Below are 21,750 nucleotides of genomic sequence, written 5' to 3'. Positions count from 1 at the left end.
CCTAACAAAAATGAATGTGTCCTTGTGTAAAGCAACTGGTGCTCATGTAAAGCACTCTGATACCTTCGGGTCAAATTCGCGCTATATAAAACTCCGGGGAAAAAAAGTGGTGACAAAACAGATACATGTGTTTGCTGAGATCATGGTAGGCCCAAGCATGATTGGTGGTACATGTGTGGATTTAGGAAGGAAACTACCCTTTAAAAGGATTAAAGATAAAACAATGTACAAACGACTATAAAAATCAAAGCCATCCACCAGCCTTGTCAGAGGGCAATATGTGATCTGAAATTAAAATCTGAGACAGAGAGGATAAAGGTTTGTGCAATAATATAGAAAGGCAATCCTAGGTCCAAATTCTTTGATGTAGACAGATGAGCAAAGGAAATTATGATAGGATTTCTGAGGAAACATGTTGGTATGCATATGAGCTAGAAACTCTACTGAGATGCCAAACGTGCCTCAGCGTAGGATGCCAAGAAGGTGCAATACTCACTCTGTGCTGGACTCTTAATACAACATCTTCCCCTGCTTCCCTGAAAAGATCCACTGCTTCATTGTGCAGAAGTTTCTTCAGTTCTCTTTCATTCACCTACAAGAGAGATGCAACACTTTTTACTCTAATACTAGAATAAGGAAAGTAATTTATTCTTTACACATCACCAGAACAGTAGATGGCCTCTCACTAAGCACACCCAAAGGGTTGCAGTTAGATTTGCTTTAAAGCACTGAAATGTTTTCATTGCTTTTTAGAAGAGAGCAAAAGAAAATACAATTGACACACATCAAAATACAAGTGTCTGTACTTCCACCATACCTAGTACCATCCACTATCCCATCCATATAATCAAATGTCCATAACATGCTACATACAACCCACACCCTACAAACTGCCCCAGCAAACATAGTGAGATATGCCCACATCATAGTTCTCTGGTGAAATCATCAAATAACACTTTGCAGTTCAAAGTGTTCTTTTGTTCTGGGGAACGAAAGAAAATAAAGATGATTTGGAATACGTGGCATTTGGAATTGGAGTTTTGTTTGAATGGACTGTGACTTATCGGTACACTACCATGTGTGAAATTTGGTTCAATTTTACCTTTTGGTCACACCTTGGGAGCAGCAGGAGCCTTGGTTTGGTGCACGTAGCTGGATTACATTGTTAAACAACTGGGACAAGGGGGAGGTGCTGTATTCTGAGTGACTCGCTACTCTACTCTGTTGTTGGAAAACTAACCTATTAGTCAGCATGGTCTCGCTCGTTGATTCTGTCGGCCACGGAGGAGCCAACTGTTCCTGCATGGCAATTCACTGCATATGTTATCACCGGGTCCAGTCTGGCACACGAACAGGCTCCCCACTGCCACTAGCCTCTCCTCGAGTTGCCAATGGTCTCCTGTGATCGTCCCGAAGCCAACTCTAGCCAACTCAAGCCGGGGATTTAAAAAACCATAAAACTTATTCCATTGTGCAACACTTTAAGGCACCCAGGATATCGAAGCATATATTTCAAACCAAGTACTCTATTTTTTGTTTCATAGCTATGAAGGTGTTTCACTGTTCCTGTACTTTCCTGGTTTTGTCTGTGAATACTGCTTTGACATGGTTCACAAAGCGGGAGGTGTCTTGCTGACCAACCACCTTGAGAATTTTTTCTTTATCACTATAATTTAGGAATTTTTCTAGGATCGCCCACTGCAGTGTAGCAGGCTGCAATGTAATAGTCAGCGCCCTATGTACTGTTTCAATCGAATAAATCGGGAAAAGAGCGGGGGAGGGGGGTAGGACAAGCACCACTCTCTGCACTCTACTTTCAAGGGTCTGAAGCCAGGTCACCGTTTTCTTCAGGGTTGGGACATCAACTTAGTTCTGCAATATCTGACTCCAATACGGTAAAAGTCAGCTATTAGCCTGAGATCTGCATGGAGGAGGCTAACCTCCATTGTAACTCCCTCTATTGTGGACTATAGAGAGTCCTTGGTATTTTGTATGGCATGAGTGATAAGCCAGAGTGGGTTGATACTGCTGCTCGGACGGCTGTACAGATGCCGCATTAGTCTGATGGGTCTGCCACTGCGCCAGTGTCCTAGATGTAGTGTTTTGGGTGGATTTGGTCACTCTGTCTTTTCCCATCATGAACAGAATCTCTGCAGGAGTACCATGAAAGAACCATAAACCTTCACCACCCCACAGTCCACTCGGCGGGTCGATCCAAAAAAGGCCAGGGTGGTAAAGCACAGCATTCTGACCTACAGGATACTGCCTCAAGTAAGTAAGACTGGCGGTTGAAGTGAGTGCTGCCAAATATCAGTGGTGTTTATGTCAGGATTCTTTAGGATTAGTGTGGTGCAAACCAGCGCTCCTGGTTAATGCATCTCATCAGGTATCTTGGTAGGCTCCCCCCCTAAACCACACTACTTAACTTATAGGGTGACATAAATACAGTTATAGCTGTAGATAAAATGTATAGTTATAAAGATAAAATAAACAGTACAACGAGGAATAACACACCATTGCATATGTATGTTGAAAGACTGAATTCTGATTTAGTACAAAAACCCAAAGTAAAACAAAAGCCTGATTATTATACAACTGAATAGCATCAATCAGACTTGTTTTCTATTTTAGTGCGACACCAACATCCAACAGCAGCAGACATGCTTTTCATCACATTTCAAGAAGGCTTTGGCGCATGATCTGCCAAATTGTAATGCTGAAGCAATTTATTAAAGGTCAACATTTACAAAGAGTACCAAAGTTTGAATAAGGAAGCCGCATAGTTCCTGCAGCTGCCAGTACAATACTTGTCCTACTAAAGAGAAAAAAGTGTGGTACTGATGAACCTATCAGTATCATGTACAGCCAGCTATATTCAGGGAGTGGATATCTTATTATTTCAAGTTCAGGCATCCAAACTAACTCGGGTTTAAGACCACTGCCAGAATTTATGGCTGTTGCTTTGGCTAGTAGTGATCTATGCCTAGCATGTGCTGCTTCTACCATCAGCATGCCAATCTAGAATTACTCATCTCTCTGCCCTTTGTGGTGAGTCACAACACAGCATTTGGAGTGCAAATCCATTACATCTTAATTTAATTTATAAAGTTATATATAGCGCAAATCTGACCCACAAGGGTATCTGAGCGCTTTACAATATACAATTATTTAACAATAGATGGTTGAGGTAGTATACATACATTCGGTATTTGCAATTCAGTACAAAGAAGGTAGATAATAGTACATGGATAGCATAGGTGACTAGTAGTCAACTAAGAATGATCCACGAGGGAATCAGTACGCTTCATAATACACAGTTATCAAACATTAAGTGATTGAAGTAGTAAACATACATTCGATAATCGCTTTCAATACAAAAGGGGTAGCCAGTAATATGTGGATCACATAGGTGACTAGATGTCAACACAGAGTTAAAGTCTTAGGATGTGAATGTGTTCATTAGAAACATTTTTACTTCTTTTTTGAAGGAGGTAAAGGAAGAGATTCCTCGTATGATTGGAGGTAGTGAGTTCCAAATCTTCGGTGCTATCCCGGAGAATGCTCTGCAACCCGTTCTCTTTTTGTGGAAGGATTGTGGCTTCAGTAGTAGTGAACTCGCATTTCGCAATTGTCTGCATCCTCCCGATCGCTCAGTAACTGGGGGTATTGCTATACAGTGCTTTATGGGTCATGCAAGCGATCTTTAGGTGAATTCTTGCCTCGTAGGGCAGCCAGTTCAGAGCTTTCAGGGTCAGAGAGATGTGGTTATTTCTTTTGGTTCCTGAGACCAGTCTGGCCGCATCGTTAAGCGATGCCCTCAACGGGGCCAGCTTGTATTTGGGGAGACCGCATAGAGTGGTGCATCCATAGTCTAGTCTTGGAAGCACAAGGGCTTGTACTGCCATTTTTAAGTCGTCTGAGGGAGGAAGTGTTTAAGTTTCCTTAGTATACTCAACTGGTAATTAGCTCCCTTGGTGGCATTAGTAATTTGCGCCTGCATGTTCAGGTGTGTGGAATTGTTAAACAAATCTACTTGTCTAAGGGACAACATTTTAGAGAAATCTATTTGTCCTGCAAAAAAATCTACTTGCCTTACTTCTTCACTAAATCAATGAGATGGACAGGCAAAAGCGTAAATTAGGTATTAGACCATGCATTTTAGACAGTCACTAGATTGAAGCTTCCATTTGGGAGAATAGTGTCAACAAAGGTGGCATAATCAAATCAAATTACCAGTATAATGTACACTGTGGTAATGTGCAAGTCAGTATTACATATTTACAGGACAACAATTTTGCATAAGGTATTTACAAAGAATATAAAATGCAGTCACATATCGGATAGATTCAAGCTGCTACCCACAATGCATTTGAGATTCAGGCTTCAGGGGCGGATATGAATGGGATCTGTGATTAAATGCAGTCACATATCAGATAGATTCAAGCTGCTACCCACAATGCATTTGAGATTCAGGCTTCAGGGGCGGATACGAATGGGATCTGTGATTATGTCTAGATTAAGGTACCCTGCTCAGGAAAGCATGACTTTTCTAGCGGTCATGGGAAGGGTAGGAGACCATTCCTTTTATCCAAAGGGACAGGTCTTCAGATTTCAGCCCCACTTAGATCAAAGCATCATCTTTGAAAGTGTGTAAGGTTTTCATTTGGACGACCCAACCTGTGACATTGTGATACATAACGGAAAGATTGGGGTGGGGGTCACACTTGGGCCTATGCTGTAGGAGTTTTATCAACAATACACAAGCCATCCTAGAAGCATTATTAGGGAATGAAGTGCCCTTTGGAGCATGTGGAAAAATCACTAAGCCTGAATCTTTACTGCACCAGAGACATCTATCTAAGCATTCCAAAGAAAGAGTTTGCAGCGGTTTGAAAGTCCACTGCAGTACTGGTTCGCTGATCAGTAATATGTTCAACCAAGCCCAAGATTAAATTCGTTATACAGGCTCATAAAACAGTGGCAGACACTCCAGAAGGAGACCATAAACTAACACTCGAGGACAAGGGCGAATTACCCTGCCCCTGCCTTCTATATGTAACTGATACAAGGACAATTCATATACAGAACTGCACATGATCTAAAATAACATGCCAGTTGACTTGCTTTTTAAATAAAGTACACTGCAGTGTAAGAGAAAACCCAGGAAAAACTAGAGGAACGTATCTTACAGTACAAATCTCCTAGCAAAAAGAACCAGGGGTCTATTAAAAAAAAAAGCCAAAAGTAAAAACGGTTTTGCTTTCAAAACACTCCCCATTTCAGCTGTAGACTAGAGACTGATCTATCAAACTGTGGGGGCTTTTTGAGAGGGTATGGGTGCAGACATCGGGGAGGTGATGATCCGCAATAGTTTGTGAATAGTTTTTACTTTGTGGTCTGTAGATGTACTCTGGCCTAATTTTTCTTCAAGAAAGACATCTCACAAGTCCACAGGTACAGAGATTTAGAAGAAAAAGTGTTTATGGAATAGGGTAAGAAATAAGGGACAACTTTAAAGAAAGGGTAACATACCTGAGGGTTTGGAATACAACGGGGGAGCGACCTGTAGAGTAGAGATTTTAGGACATTTACAAGAGAGGGAAGAGGGATTGAAAAGCTGATAGGCTGAAAAGAATGAGAAATGACAGTAAACGACAGTCACTTCAGCCCCAAGGATAATGTGTGGTGGTTGTACCAGTATTCAACCTTCAAAAACCAATAACATCCAAATGATGTGTCCAGCGATTCACAAACCCTTATAGGCGTCTCCCTAAGGACAGTAGCCGGAGTACAAGTCCATGAGACCACTGACGCAAGTGTTACGCCTGTTCACCAAACACAGCAAGGTTAAAAAGAAGCAACACTTGGTGTCTTCCAGTGCATAACAGGATCCAAGCATGTCCCGACAGACGAACATGGAACACCCCTGCCATCACTTGTATGACAGAGGTGACAACACTTGGAGACCTTCGTAGTAGCATTACATAGGACGTAGAGATGGTAACTGTGTTATACGGTGAGACAGCGGTGACAAAGAGGTTACACTTAGAGACAATGATGTCTTAAGGGGGGGGGGGGGAAGAGTTAAAGAGGAAGGCAGCGTTGTCCTGAGGGACAGTAACACAGGAATCCAATTGCAGCAGAGGAATTACAGGGGGAGCCGGTGTTGGCATATAAGTTCACAAGAGATGGGAGAGGTGTTCAACAAGAAACCACTGATGGCTTGATGAGAGGGGATAGAATAGAGCTAGAGATAAGCTGATTGCTAAACAGTTAGAAAAAGGAGATGTATAAGATAGGGAACTAGATGGATGGTAGAGAGAAGCAAGAGAATGGAGGGCAGTGAGGGAATGGTGGTTTTACATCAGGAGTTTGAGAGGGGACAGAGGTGAGCCTCCAACTGAGAGCAAAAGAAATAAGAGTAAACGTTGTCTACAGATGTTTGAGGATTTAAATCCAAAAGGAAGAGAAAGAAGGCGACAGAGGGGGAAAGAGAGAACATGATTTCAGACTGGGCACAAGATCAATGGCAGAAGGTTGAGACAGCAAGAAAATGATGAGTTGAACAGGGAATTCAAAAAATGACAGAGTGCTGAGATAGTAAACAGGAAAAGGAAGCGTCATAGACACAAGTTGATGTGGTTGGTGTGTTTAGTAGGGGAGGTTCTGTAGTTGCGCCATTTTGTGATTTCGGCTATAAACCAAAGCACACAGCATAAGAACAATGTCACTTTGTTCTGCTGCATCTCCGGAGAGGTTTGTAACGTTAGCTCTTTCTGAGTTTCGCAGCTTTTAACAGGACATTCTATATGTAGTCTATTTGCAGTCTATTTGCCTGCTTTGCACGTGATTACTTTCCAACAGCATAAAAAACAATCCTTACTCACTGCCTCGGGGTACAGACCTTATCTCTCTGGTGCCATTTGAAGCATCACTCCCTTGCAAGATGTAGCTGTAATATAGAATCCAGGGCATAGGGTAGAGGTGGCCAGCACAGCACAAAGGATAGACTTCAAGGCCCAGAGAGGCCTTTACAGCCTAAAAGCCACAAGTCTTGCTGTTGTGAAGCAACAGAGGGCCTGGCCAACCTATCTACTCTAAGCAGGATTTATTTGGACACATTTACATTACTATGTTCCCTTTACTCTGTAAACTTTTAAGAAGCCCATTTCTATGGGCTGCATAAACACACCATCCTCCTTTGTTTATTTACCCCTCCCGGTACATCTGAGGTAACCATTCCACATACTTGCCTTATCTTAGCGTGCAGTGCGCCAGCTTCTTGTAGGAACGTGGCTTTTTCAGCTTCCAAATGAGAGTGCTGAACCTCTAACCTAGACTCACCACCACTTAGCCACACTGTGTGATCCTGGGAAAGTGTTTTATTTTTCTGGTCCTCAATTTCCTAATCTTGCAAGATTAGAAGTGTTCACATAAACGTTAACTCATTTAATAAGAGCTACCTAAAACACCAGTAAGTTGCTAAACAGCACAGGAGCACAGTTTTTAACCCAAACTTTAATAGTGTTTGCAAGGGGTAGTAGGGACATAAAGAGCTTTCAGAGACTTGCCTGTTATTGTTGTAAATTAGGTAAAACGTGGGATTTTGGGACACCTGCTGGCACGCCTGTTGTCAGTCAGACCAGAGCTATAGTCAGGGCCACTGGTATTATGCGGCAAGTCAGGACGAAATTATGTGGCAGGGTTGAGTAAATTATGCAACAAGAAAAGGCAAATTATGTGACATAATACGGCACATTTTGTAATAGTTTTAGTTCATTATTTCATCATTTTCAAACTTGGTACCACCCTGTGGGCATTGCTTGCAACTCATTAGTATCAGTTTATCACCCAAATACAGCAATAAGCAACAGAAAGGTGAACAGTCCAGCTTTGCAAAGAGGCATTCACTGCGCGGCAAAACGCACAGTCGCATTTTTTGTAACTTTGTAATGGTTTGAGCTAGAATTTTTTTTTTTTTTTTTTTAAATAATCCGGGGATTATGCAACAGATGATGGATTATGTGGCAAACACTACGGACGCTCAATCACATAATTACAGTGGCCCTGGCTATAGTCAGTGTGACAGCCTGAGGTCGCATCATGTAGCTGATGTTAATGGATGGCATTTCTACTGAACTGACTTGAAGAAATCACCCTCAGTCTAGCGCCAAGGTGCTGCTTTAAAGTCTACTTGGCGCTGCACAGAATAGCGTATAAAGCCTCTCAGTTTCAGTTGCTAGATTTCGGTGACATCGTATCACAGACAGTAAGGCTTAGGCTTTTAATTTGTGCTAAATATATCACTGCAAACCTGCCTCCTGGCAAACTCTGCCTTGCCCATTCTGTTTTCTTTTTCTGGCCTCCTATTCCTGGGTGCTGGTGAAGAAATAAATGCAGAGCCATAGGGGAAAGAAAAGAGCTTAGTGCAGACACTGGTTTACAAATTAGAGGCTTGTGAAAATGAAGGCAACAAGGGTGGGCCTGTGGGCTGCACGAGAGCCCCACAGGGAAAGTATGGCGCTTTAATGTAGATTTGGTTGAGACAGTAGAGGCTGAGACATCAAGCACAGTCGGCAAGCAATGTGGAAGAGAGGGGCCCAAGAACTGCATGACTAACGAAATCAAAGCACTTTACTGCAAGCCTCGGATGCGAGGGGAGGGGAGGGGTGATGGGAGGAGGGGAAGAGAGTGGAGGAGAGCGACCTGGGTTAAGCACAAGAGGCCCAAGGGTGGAGCCAAGAAAGGGCAGGATCAGAAGGGTGAAAAAAGTTGAAAAATAAAGTCGGGTAAAAGCTAGGAGCAGAGAAGCCAGTCTCCTACCTGCCACTCCTGAGAGTGTTCTCGAGCTACAAAAAGCTCCATGTTCGCCTCGTGCTCTAAGGAAAAACTAGATACAGACTATTCTCTCTTGAATGAGCTGGTTTGGAAAATCCCGTGCTACACAAAGTTCATGCTGTGCCTTACTTTGTGAACACACTGCAATTAATTGAAATATGTCTCAGATCTTTTGTGTAAAGTTACATGGTGCACCCCGCATGCACTGTCATCATGAGGCAGAGCTCGAATTCTTAAAATACATGTGCACGCTCTCCTTACTGTAATTACCTGAGTATTAGATCCAAAAGCTGTGTCCGATGTACTATAAGTGGTAAAGAATCACTCACTCATTTCACCTGGTTTTTCTTGACTGCCCAGGTGGGCTACATAATCGAAAATAGGCTTCTCTGCTTCCTGCTATAAATTGCATCATGCGTGCCTGTGTTAGGTGATTACACTGTGGAGGAGACACGGACTGCCAATTTGAAGAGGTCAGAGGATATTTTGGTCTCAGTCTATAATTTACTGTCTACTTGCCCTTTGGACAAAACTGTAATTAAAACTTCTTGCCCTTGCAATAAATCTTAATGTCTCGGGCATCGGGTGATACGAATTACCCACCCCTGGGTGTTTGTCTATGGTGACACCCAAGGATTAAATGATGTGGGGAGCACAGCCAAAGGAAGATAGATGTTTCAACCATAAGTCTATCTTGGGTGTGTGATTGGGAGGGGAGATGAGAAGGAATTCATTTTTTTTGGTGTTGAGCACGAGGTGGTTGCCAGTGAGCCAACTTGGAGTATTCTGTAGAATAGCGTTGAGGGAAATGAAGTAATCTGGTGAGGAGATTTTCATATACAGTTGGGTGTCGTCCGCATACAGGTGATATAGAATGTTCGCTGAGTTCAATGCGTTTGCCAGGGGCTCCATGAGTAGATTAAAAAGAATGGGTGAAAGTGCTGATCCCAGTAGCGTGCTGGGACGGAGAGCGGCCTACACTTCGGACGGAGCAATAAGGGGACACAACCACAGTGATTATGCTTCCTCACGAGGGGTGCCGTGCGTACACACACTGTCGTAGAGGCTGGGTGGCACTCTACATCCCTTCAAACCTTTAGCTGCATGGGAGGCATTAAGGAAAGAAACAGGGTGAAGGCAGATCTTCAGGTGAAGTGAGAGAGATATAAAGAGAAAGAGAAATGAAAATGGCAGCCAGGGCTGCGGTAAATGTCCCTTCAGTCTCTGGGCAGGCGCCCAGATGATGTTGTCACTGGCTCAGCTGCTTGACAGGCATAGTCCCGTAGCTTCTGGCTGGGTGGGGGATTCGGCCTCAGTCGGTAGTGCTGACTCCTGGATGACGCCACTCCTGGTGGTGGAGTGGCACAGCTCGGGCGTCCCTCCGGGTCGGAGCCTTCAACCGCCTTCTCTTGGCTGGGGACAGCATGGTCCTCGGGGTCCGGCCGTGGCTGCGGCGAAGCGCCCTCTCGTGGGTTGGCGTCAGGGGTGTCCAGGAGGCTCGAAGTGTCATCTTCTCCGGATGCTACGCTTGTCGATCGCGGTTTACTCGTCACCACTTTGAACGACACGTTTCTCACCCGAGACCCAACCCGGATGGCTGGCACCTTGACTCTTCGGCTGATGGTGGCCTTGTCGTTGGTCTGCTGGCGCTTCTGCTGAGCTCGTTCCGAGTCCAAACCTGGCGGTGCCCAGTTGGTGCCTTCGGGGATGAGATCACGAGGCAGTCGCTTCAGAAGGAGTGCTGCCGGGGCGCACCCTGTCGCTGAGTGGGGTGTCTGACGGTATGCGAACAGGAATTGATGGAGAGAGGTTTCCGGGTCTTGATGTTGATCCGTTCCTATGCGCAGTGCCCTATTCAGAGTTCTCATAAATAGCTCAACCTTTCCGTTGGCCTGGGGCCACTGAGGTGTAATTCGTCGGTGTTTGATCGCTCGCTTCTGCAGGAAGATCTTGAAATTCCTGCCCTTGGAAGGGTGGCCCATTGTCTGATTTCACTTCATCCTGCTGCCCAAACGTTGCGAAGATCTTTTCAAAAGCGGGCTGGACGTGCGTGGACGCCGTGGATATCACTAACACGACAACTTGGTGCAGGAGTCTATAACGACCAGCGTGTGCCATCCGTCTGGAAAGCTGCCGAAGTCGACACTCACTGTAGTCCAGGGCATGTTGCATGGCTCTTCAGTGATGACTGGCGCCGGAACAGGATCGGCCTCGGTGATGGCACAGTGGAGGCAGGTCCGTACTTCTTCATCAACCATTCTGTCCATCCCCGGAAACCATAGTTTGGACCTGAGCCTGGCCTTTGTCTTTGCAACTCCTTGATGACCTTAGTGAGCTAGAGACAATAAGGCCTTGAGGGACTACCCTTGAGCACCAGTCCAGACTCTCCGACGCCGAGTTCATGGCGCACTCACCATAACTGCCTCCGAGCGTTCTGCTCCTCCTCCATGAGATCCGACACGCCATCCAGGAACCTGTGCCACCTGCCAACAGTGAGAGCTTCCTTGACTTGCTGTAGCGTGAGATCCAACTCGGTCGCGCTGCACCGATCCTCTTTGGTGACCGCCAGCGGGCAGGCATCATCCTCGATCATTTGTACCAACGCCTCTGTCTTCACGCTGTCCTCTAGTGCTTGACCATCTTCAGCTTGTGACGGGTGCCTCGACAGGAAGTCCGCCGGGTTGTTTGCGCCCGGCCGGAATACCAGTTGAAAGGAGTAGGCTTGCAGCTGTACGGCCCATCGCTCAATCCTGGGCGGTGCCAATCTGTTGGTTCCACTGAACAACGGCAGTAGGGGCTTCAGAAAGAGTGGCCAAACAGGTAGAGGCGTAAAGGCTGACAGGCCCAGCGGATAGCTAGGGCCTCGGCGCTCGATCTGCGCGTACCGTGTCTCGGTCGGTGACAGCGCCCGACTGGCGTACGCCACTGGCACGTAGATTCCTTGCTGCGCCTCTTGTAGAAGCACGGCGCCCAGCCCCACCAGACTGGCATTCACTACAAGCTCCGTGTTTCTTCCCGGGTGAAAGTATGTCATTGTCGTCTGGTCCAGGAGCGCTTTCTTGACTCCTTGAAATGCGGTCTCCTCGCGAGGTGTCCAGGCCCATGGCGCTCCTGCCGTAGTGGCTCCGAGATCGTGGCGAGGTTTGGGAGGAACCGCCCGCAGTACGTAACCATGCCAAGGAAACTCCTGATTGCTGTTGGATTCTGCGGTACTGGAGCATTCCGAATCGCTTCCGGTTTTCGGGGGTCCACTCTCAGCCCCTCCCTGGAAAACTCATACCCGAAGAAGTCTATGGAGCTCTGGGAGAAAGCGCATTTCTTTCGGTGCAGCGTAAGACCACAGTCCGTTAGTCGTTGCAGCGTGGCTCTCAGCCGAGCATGGTGTTCTTTGAGGCTCTGCGAGTATATTAAAATGTCGTCACTGAGGTTGATCACTCCAACAAGGCCGGACAGGGTTTCTTGGATCACGTTTTAGAAAACCTTGGCCGCAGAGGACACCCAAAGCTAAGTCTTGTGTACCTCCTCAGGTCTACGTGTGTCGAAAAGGTGGTTATATACCTGCTCTCCGGAGCTAGCTCCAGCTGATGGTAGCTGGAGTTTAGATCGAGCTTAGAAAACCACTGGCCCCCATTCAGGTCCGCCACGATGTCATCCATAGTCGGTGTCACGTGCCGCTCTCTGCGGATGGCTTGGTTAGGGAGCCGCATGTCCACACATAGGCGGATGGCACCAGGTTGCTTTGATTTAGGTACCACCACAAGGGGTGACACCCACGGGGTGGGCCCTGATACCTTCTCGATTACTCCCATGGCTTCCAGGGACTGTAGTTCCTGCTCCACCAGCGGGCGGAGGTGCAGTGGCCGATGTCGGAGTGCTCTCGGTTGGACGTTGCGGACGATATGCAATTTCACCTGGTAGTTCTTGAGCTTATCCAGGCCCGTGAAGAGGTGAGGAAATTCTCTCATTATATCCTCGGCATGGTGTTCATGGATTTGCTTGGTGAAGAACACTAGCTCTAGGTCCTCTGCCGTGTGGTAACTTATTAGTGTGCCCGTGCCTCCTTACGTAACGTGGAATATCGCTGCCAATGTGTGATTGTCGCTCGAGAGTTGGACTTCAATCATCCCCTTCAATGGGAGAGGTTTGGTGCCGCCGTATGTGAAGACCCTGGCTTTGCTGGGGGTCAGTGGTGGTTTGGGCTGTAGTTGGTCAAACTGATAGGAGTCCATTACATTCACCGACGCTCCAGTGTCAATTAGAGCCTGTATGGGAAATCCGTTGATGCGGACGTGGCATATTGGGGGCAGACGTCTCTTCTTTCCTGGTCGCCCCGTGAACGAAATGATGAACACATAGTCGTCGTCCTCATAGTAGGCCGTATCAGCCGCTCTGTCTGGGACGTCTGTGGCTTCCTAGCCGTCAACCGTGAGGTGCCTCAGACTCGTCTGGCGACCCCTCAGAGCACCACCACGTGACCGTCCTCCTCGCCCCCGGCACACGCTAGCGTAGTGATTGTCTTTCCCGCAATTTGCACACGCCTGTCCTCTCGCGGGCCAGTTGTCATGTTCGCTATGATCAAATCCGCAGTAGCCATATTTGCCGCGGGGCCTGGTACCTGTGCCCCGTCGCTGAACTCCCCCGGGCCGTCTTTGAATGGCTTCCACCATCTCCTCCTCAACACGCACCGGTTTTGGCGCGGTCGTCTGCGACGTGTTCCATATCCGCACTGCCTCCATCTCCTCCGCGCGCTTGTCGGAGAGCTCGTGTGAACGAGTAAGGATCAGCATCTCGTCTAGTGAGATGCCCGGTTGCCGGAGGATGAGGCGTCTCAGTGCAACCGACTTACATCCAGAGATCATTTGGGCTCTGATTTCATTGTTGTGATCTATGCCTGTGCATGTGGCCGCTAGCTTCCGAAGTCTGGCGTAAAACATATCTATTGACTCCGCTTCCGTCTGTCGGGTCTGCCGCAGTTTGAACCGCTCATAGTCTGGATTCAACTGGGGATCGAAGTATTTATTCAGAGCAGTAATCGTCTGCGCCGGTACTGGGTAGGGATTCAAATAGCTCGTTCAGTTCCTCACCTCCAAAGTGCATGAGGAGCGAGAGCTTCACCTTGCCGTCGTGTTCATGAGTCCCGGTGAAGTAGTGATTCGATCTCCCTACCCACCGCTTCCTACGTAGCGCAGCAGTGGCAGGGTCAGCCAGCTGGCTGAATGGCGGCAGGGACGTCACCGAGGCATGCAAGTGTGGAGACGCTGGGGCCGGAACCTGGGCAGCCGGGTCATCACCCATGGCGCTGCACTATGCCTGCCTGGCACGAGAGCCTTGCTGTATGGATCTCTTCTCCTCCTTGGGATAACCTATGCGAGCTCTTCTCCTTGTGCTCACTCGCAGTGTCCACCTGTGAACGCGCTGCGACACTTCACTTCTGCTGCAGGGATTGTGTCCTCTCACCCCCGGGCCCTTTCTGCCAGTCTTCCCCTCAGGATATAGCTGCCAGCACCCTTTATGCTGTGAGGATACGTTTTCCTCTCTTGCCGGGGTAATGCCGGGGAATAGGCCGCTCTTCAGTGCGCTTGCGCACGCAGTGTTGCCGGGCCGACAGCAGGCCTCATGGCGCGCTCCCCCTCCACACTACCGGACGCTTGTTTGACGCAGGTACGGCGCATTCAGGGCAGCCAGCACTCACCGCAGGCAGCTCCGACAGCCAGATCCAGGAGGACAGCGCTCCGCAAGTAGCACCGCCCACGTGAAAGGAGCTCAACAGGCAGGCAGGGCCTCACAGGTACAGCCGCAGGCACTCGCGCGGTCCGCTGTAGGCAGGGGCGAGATCGGGATGCTGTGTGGGTCCGCAACACACCCTCGTCGCCAGAGTAGCGTGCTGGGACGGGGAGCGGCCTACACTTCGGGCGGAGCAATAAGGGGACACAACCACAGTGATTATGCTTCAGCCATTAGGTCACGAGCAATCTTGACCCGTTTATTTTTTACCCTCGGACCGAGCCTGGTCGCGAGGGGTGCCGTGCATACACACTGTCGCAGAGGACGGGTGGCACTCTACAATTCCTGTGGAACCCCTTTGGTGGCCATGGAGCATTGAGAGTGTGAATGCTTCATCTTAATTCGTTTTGTTTTGTTATTTAGGAAGGAGGTGATCCATTGTAACACTGAGCCCGTAAGGCCCATCCTTCGTTCCAGTAGGGACAATAGATTGTCATGCTTAACAGTATCGAAAGCGGAGGATAAGTCAAGCAGTATCAATAGGCAGGATTCATTGTGGTCTAGCATTTTTAGTATGTCATCCATTATGTGAGTGAGTGCAGATTTCGTGCTGTGACCTTGACGGAAGCCGGATTGGTGTATGTCTAGGAGGTTGTGGTTATCGATGTGGTTACATAATTGTATTAGTACACATTTTTCCAGCAATTTTGTCATCTTGTTGTAGCAAACTCTGCATCAAGCCATGTAAGTCTACTTTATTGATGGGAGTGACCAACCCCAGTATCGCGAAGTATTCGATGCATTTTAAAGGGTTTCCACCTAGTTTACTATGTCTGTAATGGAAACAATGGCACATTTCTCAATTTGGTCCCTAAAGTCACTCTGTTTTGGCCTCTGCTTTGCCTTTGTGCAGTGGTGACAGCTTTTATCAAGATGGCTCATATCCTGCTCATTTTTAGGTCGAGCCTGGGCTCTGTGAGACATGCTGTACACGGGTATGGCCTTGAAGCTCTGCTCACTCTCCACCCATCTTTTCAATTGGCTCCTATTGCTGTCTTCTCTAAATGGTTGCTTCTGATTCGTTAATAGGCTTGTTAGTCCCTCCTTAGTAACGCCTTGACTGCATCTGTAACCTCCCATGAGGACAAGACTTTTTACTTGTGTCGTTACACAGTAGGTTTATCTAGTCTGTGAGCACTATTTTCTTTACTTATGTTGTCCTACCACAGACATGACATGCTTTTCTGCAACGGCTTTTAAGACATTTTTATTTATTTATTTAACCAGCACTGCACATACCAGGTGGTGCAAAATGCTTTTCTCCTGCCTGCCTGTAGCAAGTATCTGTTGTTGCAGGTAGGAAACCCTTTTTTAAAAATGTGTTTAACCAGCACCGCACATGCTGTTGTAGGCAGTAAAAGCTTTTCTTTTTTTAAATGTATTTAACCACCACGGAACATATCGCTCGGCACCCCTCTGTTGGATTAAAGGCGTCATACGTATTCTTTTGTTTCCTGCGATCCCCAGACAGGGGCGCATGCGTTTTTTTTGTTGTTGTTTAATTTAAAAAAAGGGGAGCGGGGGCAGGAGATAAAGTAATTTGCCATTACCAAGAGTTTTTTTTCTTATTGAATTAAAAACACTTCACATGGGGCATGGCCAACAGCCGAAGGGACAGCTCCGTAACCCTCACCGGAAATCCGGCCATAATCAGATATAAATCCTGGCTCGAAACCCATGCACTCGACGGATTAAGCCCTCAGGTTCACGGGCTCCAAGGTCAGACATTCAATCCGCCCAATTTCGCTACAGAACAGCATTGTAACCCTGCATCACCGAAGCGAGAAGAATAACCAAAATGGTGGTGGCTCCAGTCTCGCTTGACTAGTAGCAATCCGCAGCAAATCCACCGCAGCTCCATCAATGCCCGGGATCAGCGGGCTGGGGAGTGCGGGCCGCCCAACATCGGGGACTCACAGTGATAGTAAAATGCAAAGGCAATTGAGACGGTGCTTGGTCCCCAAATCCAGCCCGGGGGAACCGCATCATTTACACTGAGCTACCGGAGACAACGAGTGGAGACTGGCACAGGATGGAGCAGTGAAGGTCCACTGCATCTTAGGGAAAACAACTGTGAAGGGAGTGGCAGCGAGACCCGGCAGCAGCGGGACAAAGCGTGGAGTGTGGGTTGAATCGCCCATCTACTTCGTAGGTCACCACAAACTAAGGTGCGGCCAGAAGACAGAGTAATCCCCGCACATCGCAGAACTTGGCCGCTCCACCCCACGGGGCCTGTTGGTGCTAGATGCTTCGGCGCCACGGACATAGTAAGATGGCGAGTGGGGCAGGAAGACAAAGAGAATGCCAATGGTGTGAGGCTGAGATCAGTAGTCGCCCCACTTATCGGCACCGTTCATCGCTCACCCAGTGGTGGGTGCCGGTGCCCAGGGCCCCTGAACTGCAGAAACAACAAGAAGGTGAGTGAGGCCGGACTACAGCCCAATAGCCAGACGTGCGGAGCAAGGATCCTGAACCGCTCTGCAATTCCTCGTCACGTGCCGCTCGCCCTGCACCGAGAGCTGGCTCCCGGAACTCATAGTAGCACCTGAGCCGCAGTAACAACAGGAAGGCCAGCGTGGCCGGACTACAGTGCAATATCCATATGTGCAGAGCGAGGACCGTGAACAGCTCCGCAATTCATCATCGCGGGCCGCTCGCCCTGCACAGACAACTGGCTCCCGGAGCTCTGGACCCACAGTAGCTAAAAGAAGGTAAGCGCGGGCCTTGGCCCAGAAGCAAACCAGCAACAACATAAGTATACAGTGACACGCAGGGGCTCCAAAGATAGTCTCCAAAAGGTGTGAAAAGACACAGAAACATCAGGCCACACCAAGAAGTAGCGCCCTCCCAGAGCACTATCATAAAGCCCCAGAAGGTGACCATCGGGCAGATGTAGAGGAACTTACCTGCACTTACGAGTGTTGGCTGGATCGCAGAACATACCGCTGCAGGCATTAGACGGGCACCTCAGGAAGAAGTTATCCAAATTCAATAACACAGGGGGTCAGGCATTAAGTACAGGCACACCACGATGAACCGCAAGCGGCAGGGACAGGAGGCCTGTGTCGCATAGCCCAACGAGACTTTGCTGCTGCAGCGATATCCAACAAAGACTCCGAATAGCGGCTCAGCTCCCCCACACCGTTTGGATTAGCTCCCTGCCACCCCTCCCCGCAGTGATCCAACAGCAAGATATTGAACGTTGCGGCCACCAAAGGGGAAAGTAGGTAGGGAGGCGAAACCATTGCACACAGTCATACCTCCACTTCGGCAAGGACTTGCCAGAAGCACAGCTAACCAGACTGTGGTATAGTCTCACGTATCAAAACTAGGGAAACCCGACAGACCGCAAGGGCACAGTACCCCAAGGTAGGCGGCGGGGACTACCTCGCAATATCCACAACCAATAGAACTACAGAGCCCAAGCTGTACATAGCAAGATGGCTGGGGCAAGGGAGGCAAGGCAGCACTACAAACCAAACTTGACAAATATGCTTGGACCAAAGGCGGAGAACAACAGGACACTGCTACCATGAGCACGGAAGGACGGACACTGACTCCCTCCAGGCTATCCAAACTTACTTTCTAGGATATCATGACAGCGATCGATAATGTCCGCACCTCTCTTGAGTCAAGACTTGATACAGTAAACATAGAAATTTCCCATGTTAGAGCAGACCTCTGAAACATGGACACAAGAGTCAAGGAAGTTGAAGAAGTCACCAAAACATTATCCACTGATACATCCCGCCTCAAGCAGCAAGTGTAACAGCTTTTAAGCAAACAAGACATAATGGAGGCATAACCAGACGACTATGAAGGTATGACATGCCAAAACAATGTGTGTATTCTTGGAGTACCGGAGCACGCAGAGGGGCCAGTAACAGATCTCTTTGTTGAAGAACTAGTCACTAAACACCTGCAACCTAAAGGCCTCTCAAGCGACTTCTCATTAACAGGCTCATCGAGTCCCAGGGTATAGGCCAAGAGCAGGGGCCCTACCAAGACCAATAGTTGCAAGAGTCTTTAACTTCTGTGACAGAGATGCCATTCTGCAAAAGGCTCGTATTGCTCCACCTATAACATTCGAAAACAGCACAATCACCTTCTTCCCGGACTTTACAATCCGAGTACAAAAACGACAAAGCTTCCTAGAGGTGAAAAAAGCACTCGGAGACAAAGAAATAAAATATGCAATGCTATTTCCAGCTAAGCTACATGTCGAAGCTGACAGCAAAACATGTTTTTTTTTTCCACACCGGAAGAGGCTTCGGATTGGCTGGATAGATGGCGACAAGTTGGAAAATCCAATACAGGGGGGTGCTTAAGACAGCAGCGGAATCGAACCGAACAATACAAAAATGCTTGGAATGACACACACCATGGAACTGCAGAATAGGAAGCAGAAAGTCGGAGAAACCATGAATCCTCAAACGCTCCGTTTGAACAATTCACATGATCACAGGTCTGATCTGACACTCTCGCTTGCCTTGAACTAGCTCACCTTGCTCAGCAGCGGAGGGGGTCTCCCCTGGCGCCGCCTCTTCCTGCGCTTCGATCCAGGATGGCTAAATACGTACACAATAGATAAACAAAGGGAACTGTACCTTGTAGCTGATGTCCATATTATGTGGCTATTATCGTTTTGAGCAGGACTTGTGAGGGATGGGGGAGGGCTCGCATAGCCATGTACCTCTCTTCTCTCTTTTGTGAGTGGGGCAACATGCACTCTGCATTGTTGGGGTATCGGGCAGTTTAAAGTCCGGCAGCAGGGCAGCAGGGAGGGGGGGGGGGATTGTTGGGGTTTGAGGGGATTTGGTTTAAGTTTAAACAAGTCACATCACACACATCTCAGACCTCCCCAAAGAAGCTAGCACAGACACTCGCAGAATTCACACACTCGCATCACAAACGCGGGCAAGTTCAACGACACACCCACAGTCACCGCATAGAATATCTTGAGGGCCCTACCCAGGCGAAAAGACACCAGTCATGGCAGATAACGACTTCTGCCGAAAACCCCCGCCAGCACAATGGTAACAACGCTCATTGAAACCTCACTCAAAATCCTCCCGTGGAATGTGAATGGGCTAAAAAGGGGGATAGTATCACAGTACCACAAGCGACAACCCTCAGATATAGTTTTATTGCAGGAAACTCACCTTGTGGGCAACAACTGCAAAGCACAGAATAGATGGGGGTACACACTAGCAGTACATGCTGGCTTTACGTCTAACTCCAGAGGAACTGGCATATTAATCCGTAGGAACCCTTGCACTAACTCCACAACGCATATGGCCCGCACCACAGGGCAGATTTGCTGTCCTAGAAGCGGTCTGGGAAGGGAAGCCAATCAATGTCCTATCAGCATATCCTCCCCCGCGCTCCATAAATTAGCCCTTGCAAACCTTAGTAAAATCATTTTAGATCTGCCACTCAGATCTCTAGTCCTAGGCGGGGACCTTAACATGACCTTAGATGACGGTATTGATCGCCAGACATTGCGCACACCAACTCGAGGCACCACGCTGCTGTCAGAATTTCTCAGCGCAATGAACCAGCCGGTCATTTGGCGCCACTTTAACTCACATTCATCTCAATTCACTTTCTTCTCCAATGCACACAACAGCCGCTCTTGTATAGACTACATTCTGACACACACAGCAGAGATAGGCAATTATAGCTTAACACGTGGCGTATCAGATAACTCACCTGTCTTGGCCACCTTCACCTTTGACAACCATCGACACAGACCTACCATAGCACTGAACCCATGGCTCCTTAAAATCCTGAGTATAAAGGAAAACCTGATACAGCATGCAGACCACTATTTCAAAGAAAACACAGGCACGGTAGAATCAGTACAAACGCTATGGGAGGCCTTCAAAACAGTGATAAAAGAACAAGCACTACCAATTATGGTGGGACACAACAGAGAGCGTAGGGGAAAGATCGAACAGCTTGAACACGAGCTCCAAAAAAGTGAAGAGGAATATGCACAAACACCCAAAGATGCCAACAAACACAAGATAACTATTAAAAAAAACTTGGGTACAAAGCATTAGTGACAGAGATACCCAAAGCTACACTACACGGCAGTCCAACACAAACTAGAAGACCTAGGAGACAGCCAGCAAACTTCTAGCTTGGCTCGAAAAACAGGAGCAAGCAGCGCGCTGGTTTCCCCTGCTACAAATAAATGGTACTGACATTACTAAAGACCCACAAGAGATTGCAGAGGCATTTGCTGATCACTTCAAAAGGTTGTATACTCCAGCCGTTGACACCACATCAGCTACTCTTGGACATTCCCTTACTGAACTTGACCCCCGAAGATCGAGACTTATTGAAGGAGACCCCACTGAGGAGGAAATCCGTTCAGCAATCTGCAGTATACAATCTTGGAAGGCAATGGGACCCAACGGTCTCCTAACTGAATTCCTTAAAATCGCAGCATCTCAGATCGCACCATACTTAAGAGACATGTCCCTTGAAAGTATTGGAAAAGGGGCCCTACCTGAAGACCAAAGGTTAGTCTCCATAATAGTTATACACAAAAAGGAGAAACCAGCTGAAAACTGTAACTCCTATCGACCAACCTCATTAATAATTGTCGAGGCCAAAATATAAGCCTCCTGACTTGCCCCCATCATCATCAATATAGTACACACGGATCAATTGGTCTTTATTCCCGGTTACAACACAGCCTTAAATATTCGTCGTTTACATTACATCATGGGCAGGTGAGACACAATAGTGGAAGATGCAGTAATACTCTCATTAGATGCCAAAATGGTATTTGACACAATCAAATGGCCGTACCTCTTCGAGGTACTGCACCAAATTGGCTTTGGGCTGAAATTTCTTGGGTGGGTTAAGCTCCTCTATACAGACCTTAAAGAATAAGTTAGAGTAAACAACCGCACATCCTGGACGTTCCTGCGGAAGAGGGTTACAAGACATGGATGCTCCCCGTCACCACTCATCTTTTCCCTGATGCTTGAGCCGCTCACAACCTGGGTCAAAGGTGACAGATTACTAAGAGGACTAAAATGGGTTGAGGGACAAGAGGATAGAATATCCCTACATGCTGATGACATACTGCTATATCTCACCTCACTGGTCCAA

General features: G+C 47.7%; 1 protein-coding gene across 1 annotated transcript in view; it reads right to left on the bottom strand.

The window, feature by feature from the left end:
• Nucleotides 1-21,750, bottom strand: part of SYNJ2BP (synaptojanin 2 binding protein) — a 104,839-nt gene that overhangs the window by 34,165 nt on the left and 48,924 nt on the right. The window contains exon 3 of the mRNA XM_085627125.1: nt 497-592. Coding sequence (XP_085483251.1) covers nt 497-592 — 96 coding nt within the window. The remainder of the gene's footprint in view (nt 1-496; nt 593-21,750) is intronic.

This window comes from Triturus cristatus, chromosome 9, assembly GCF_964204655.1.
Source record: "Triturus cristatus chromosome 9, aTriCri1.1, whole genome shotgun sequence".
Classification (NCBI taxonomy): domain Eukaryota; kingdom Metazoa; phylum Chordata; class Amphibia; order Caudata; family Salamandridae; genus Triturus; species Triturus cristatus.
This window is presented reverse-complemented; position numbering and strand designations above follow the sequence as displayed.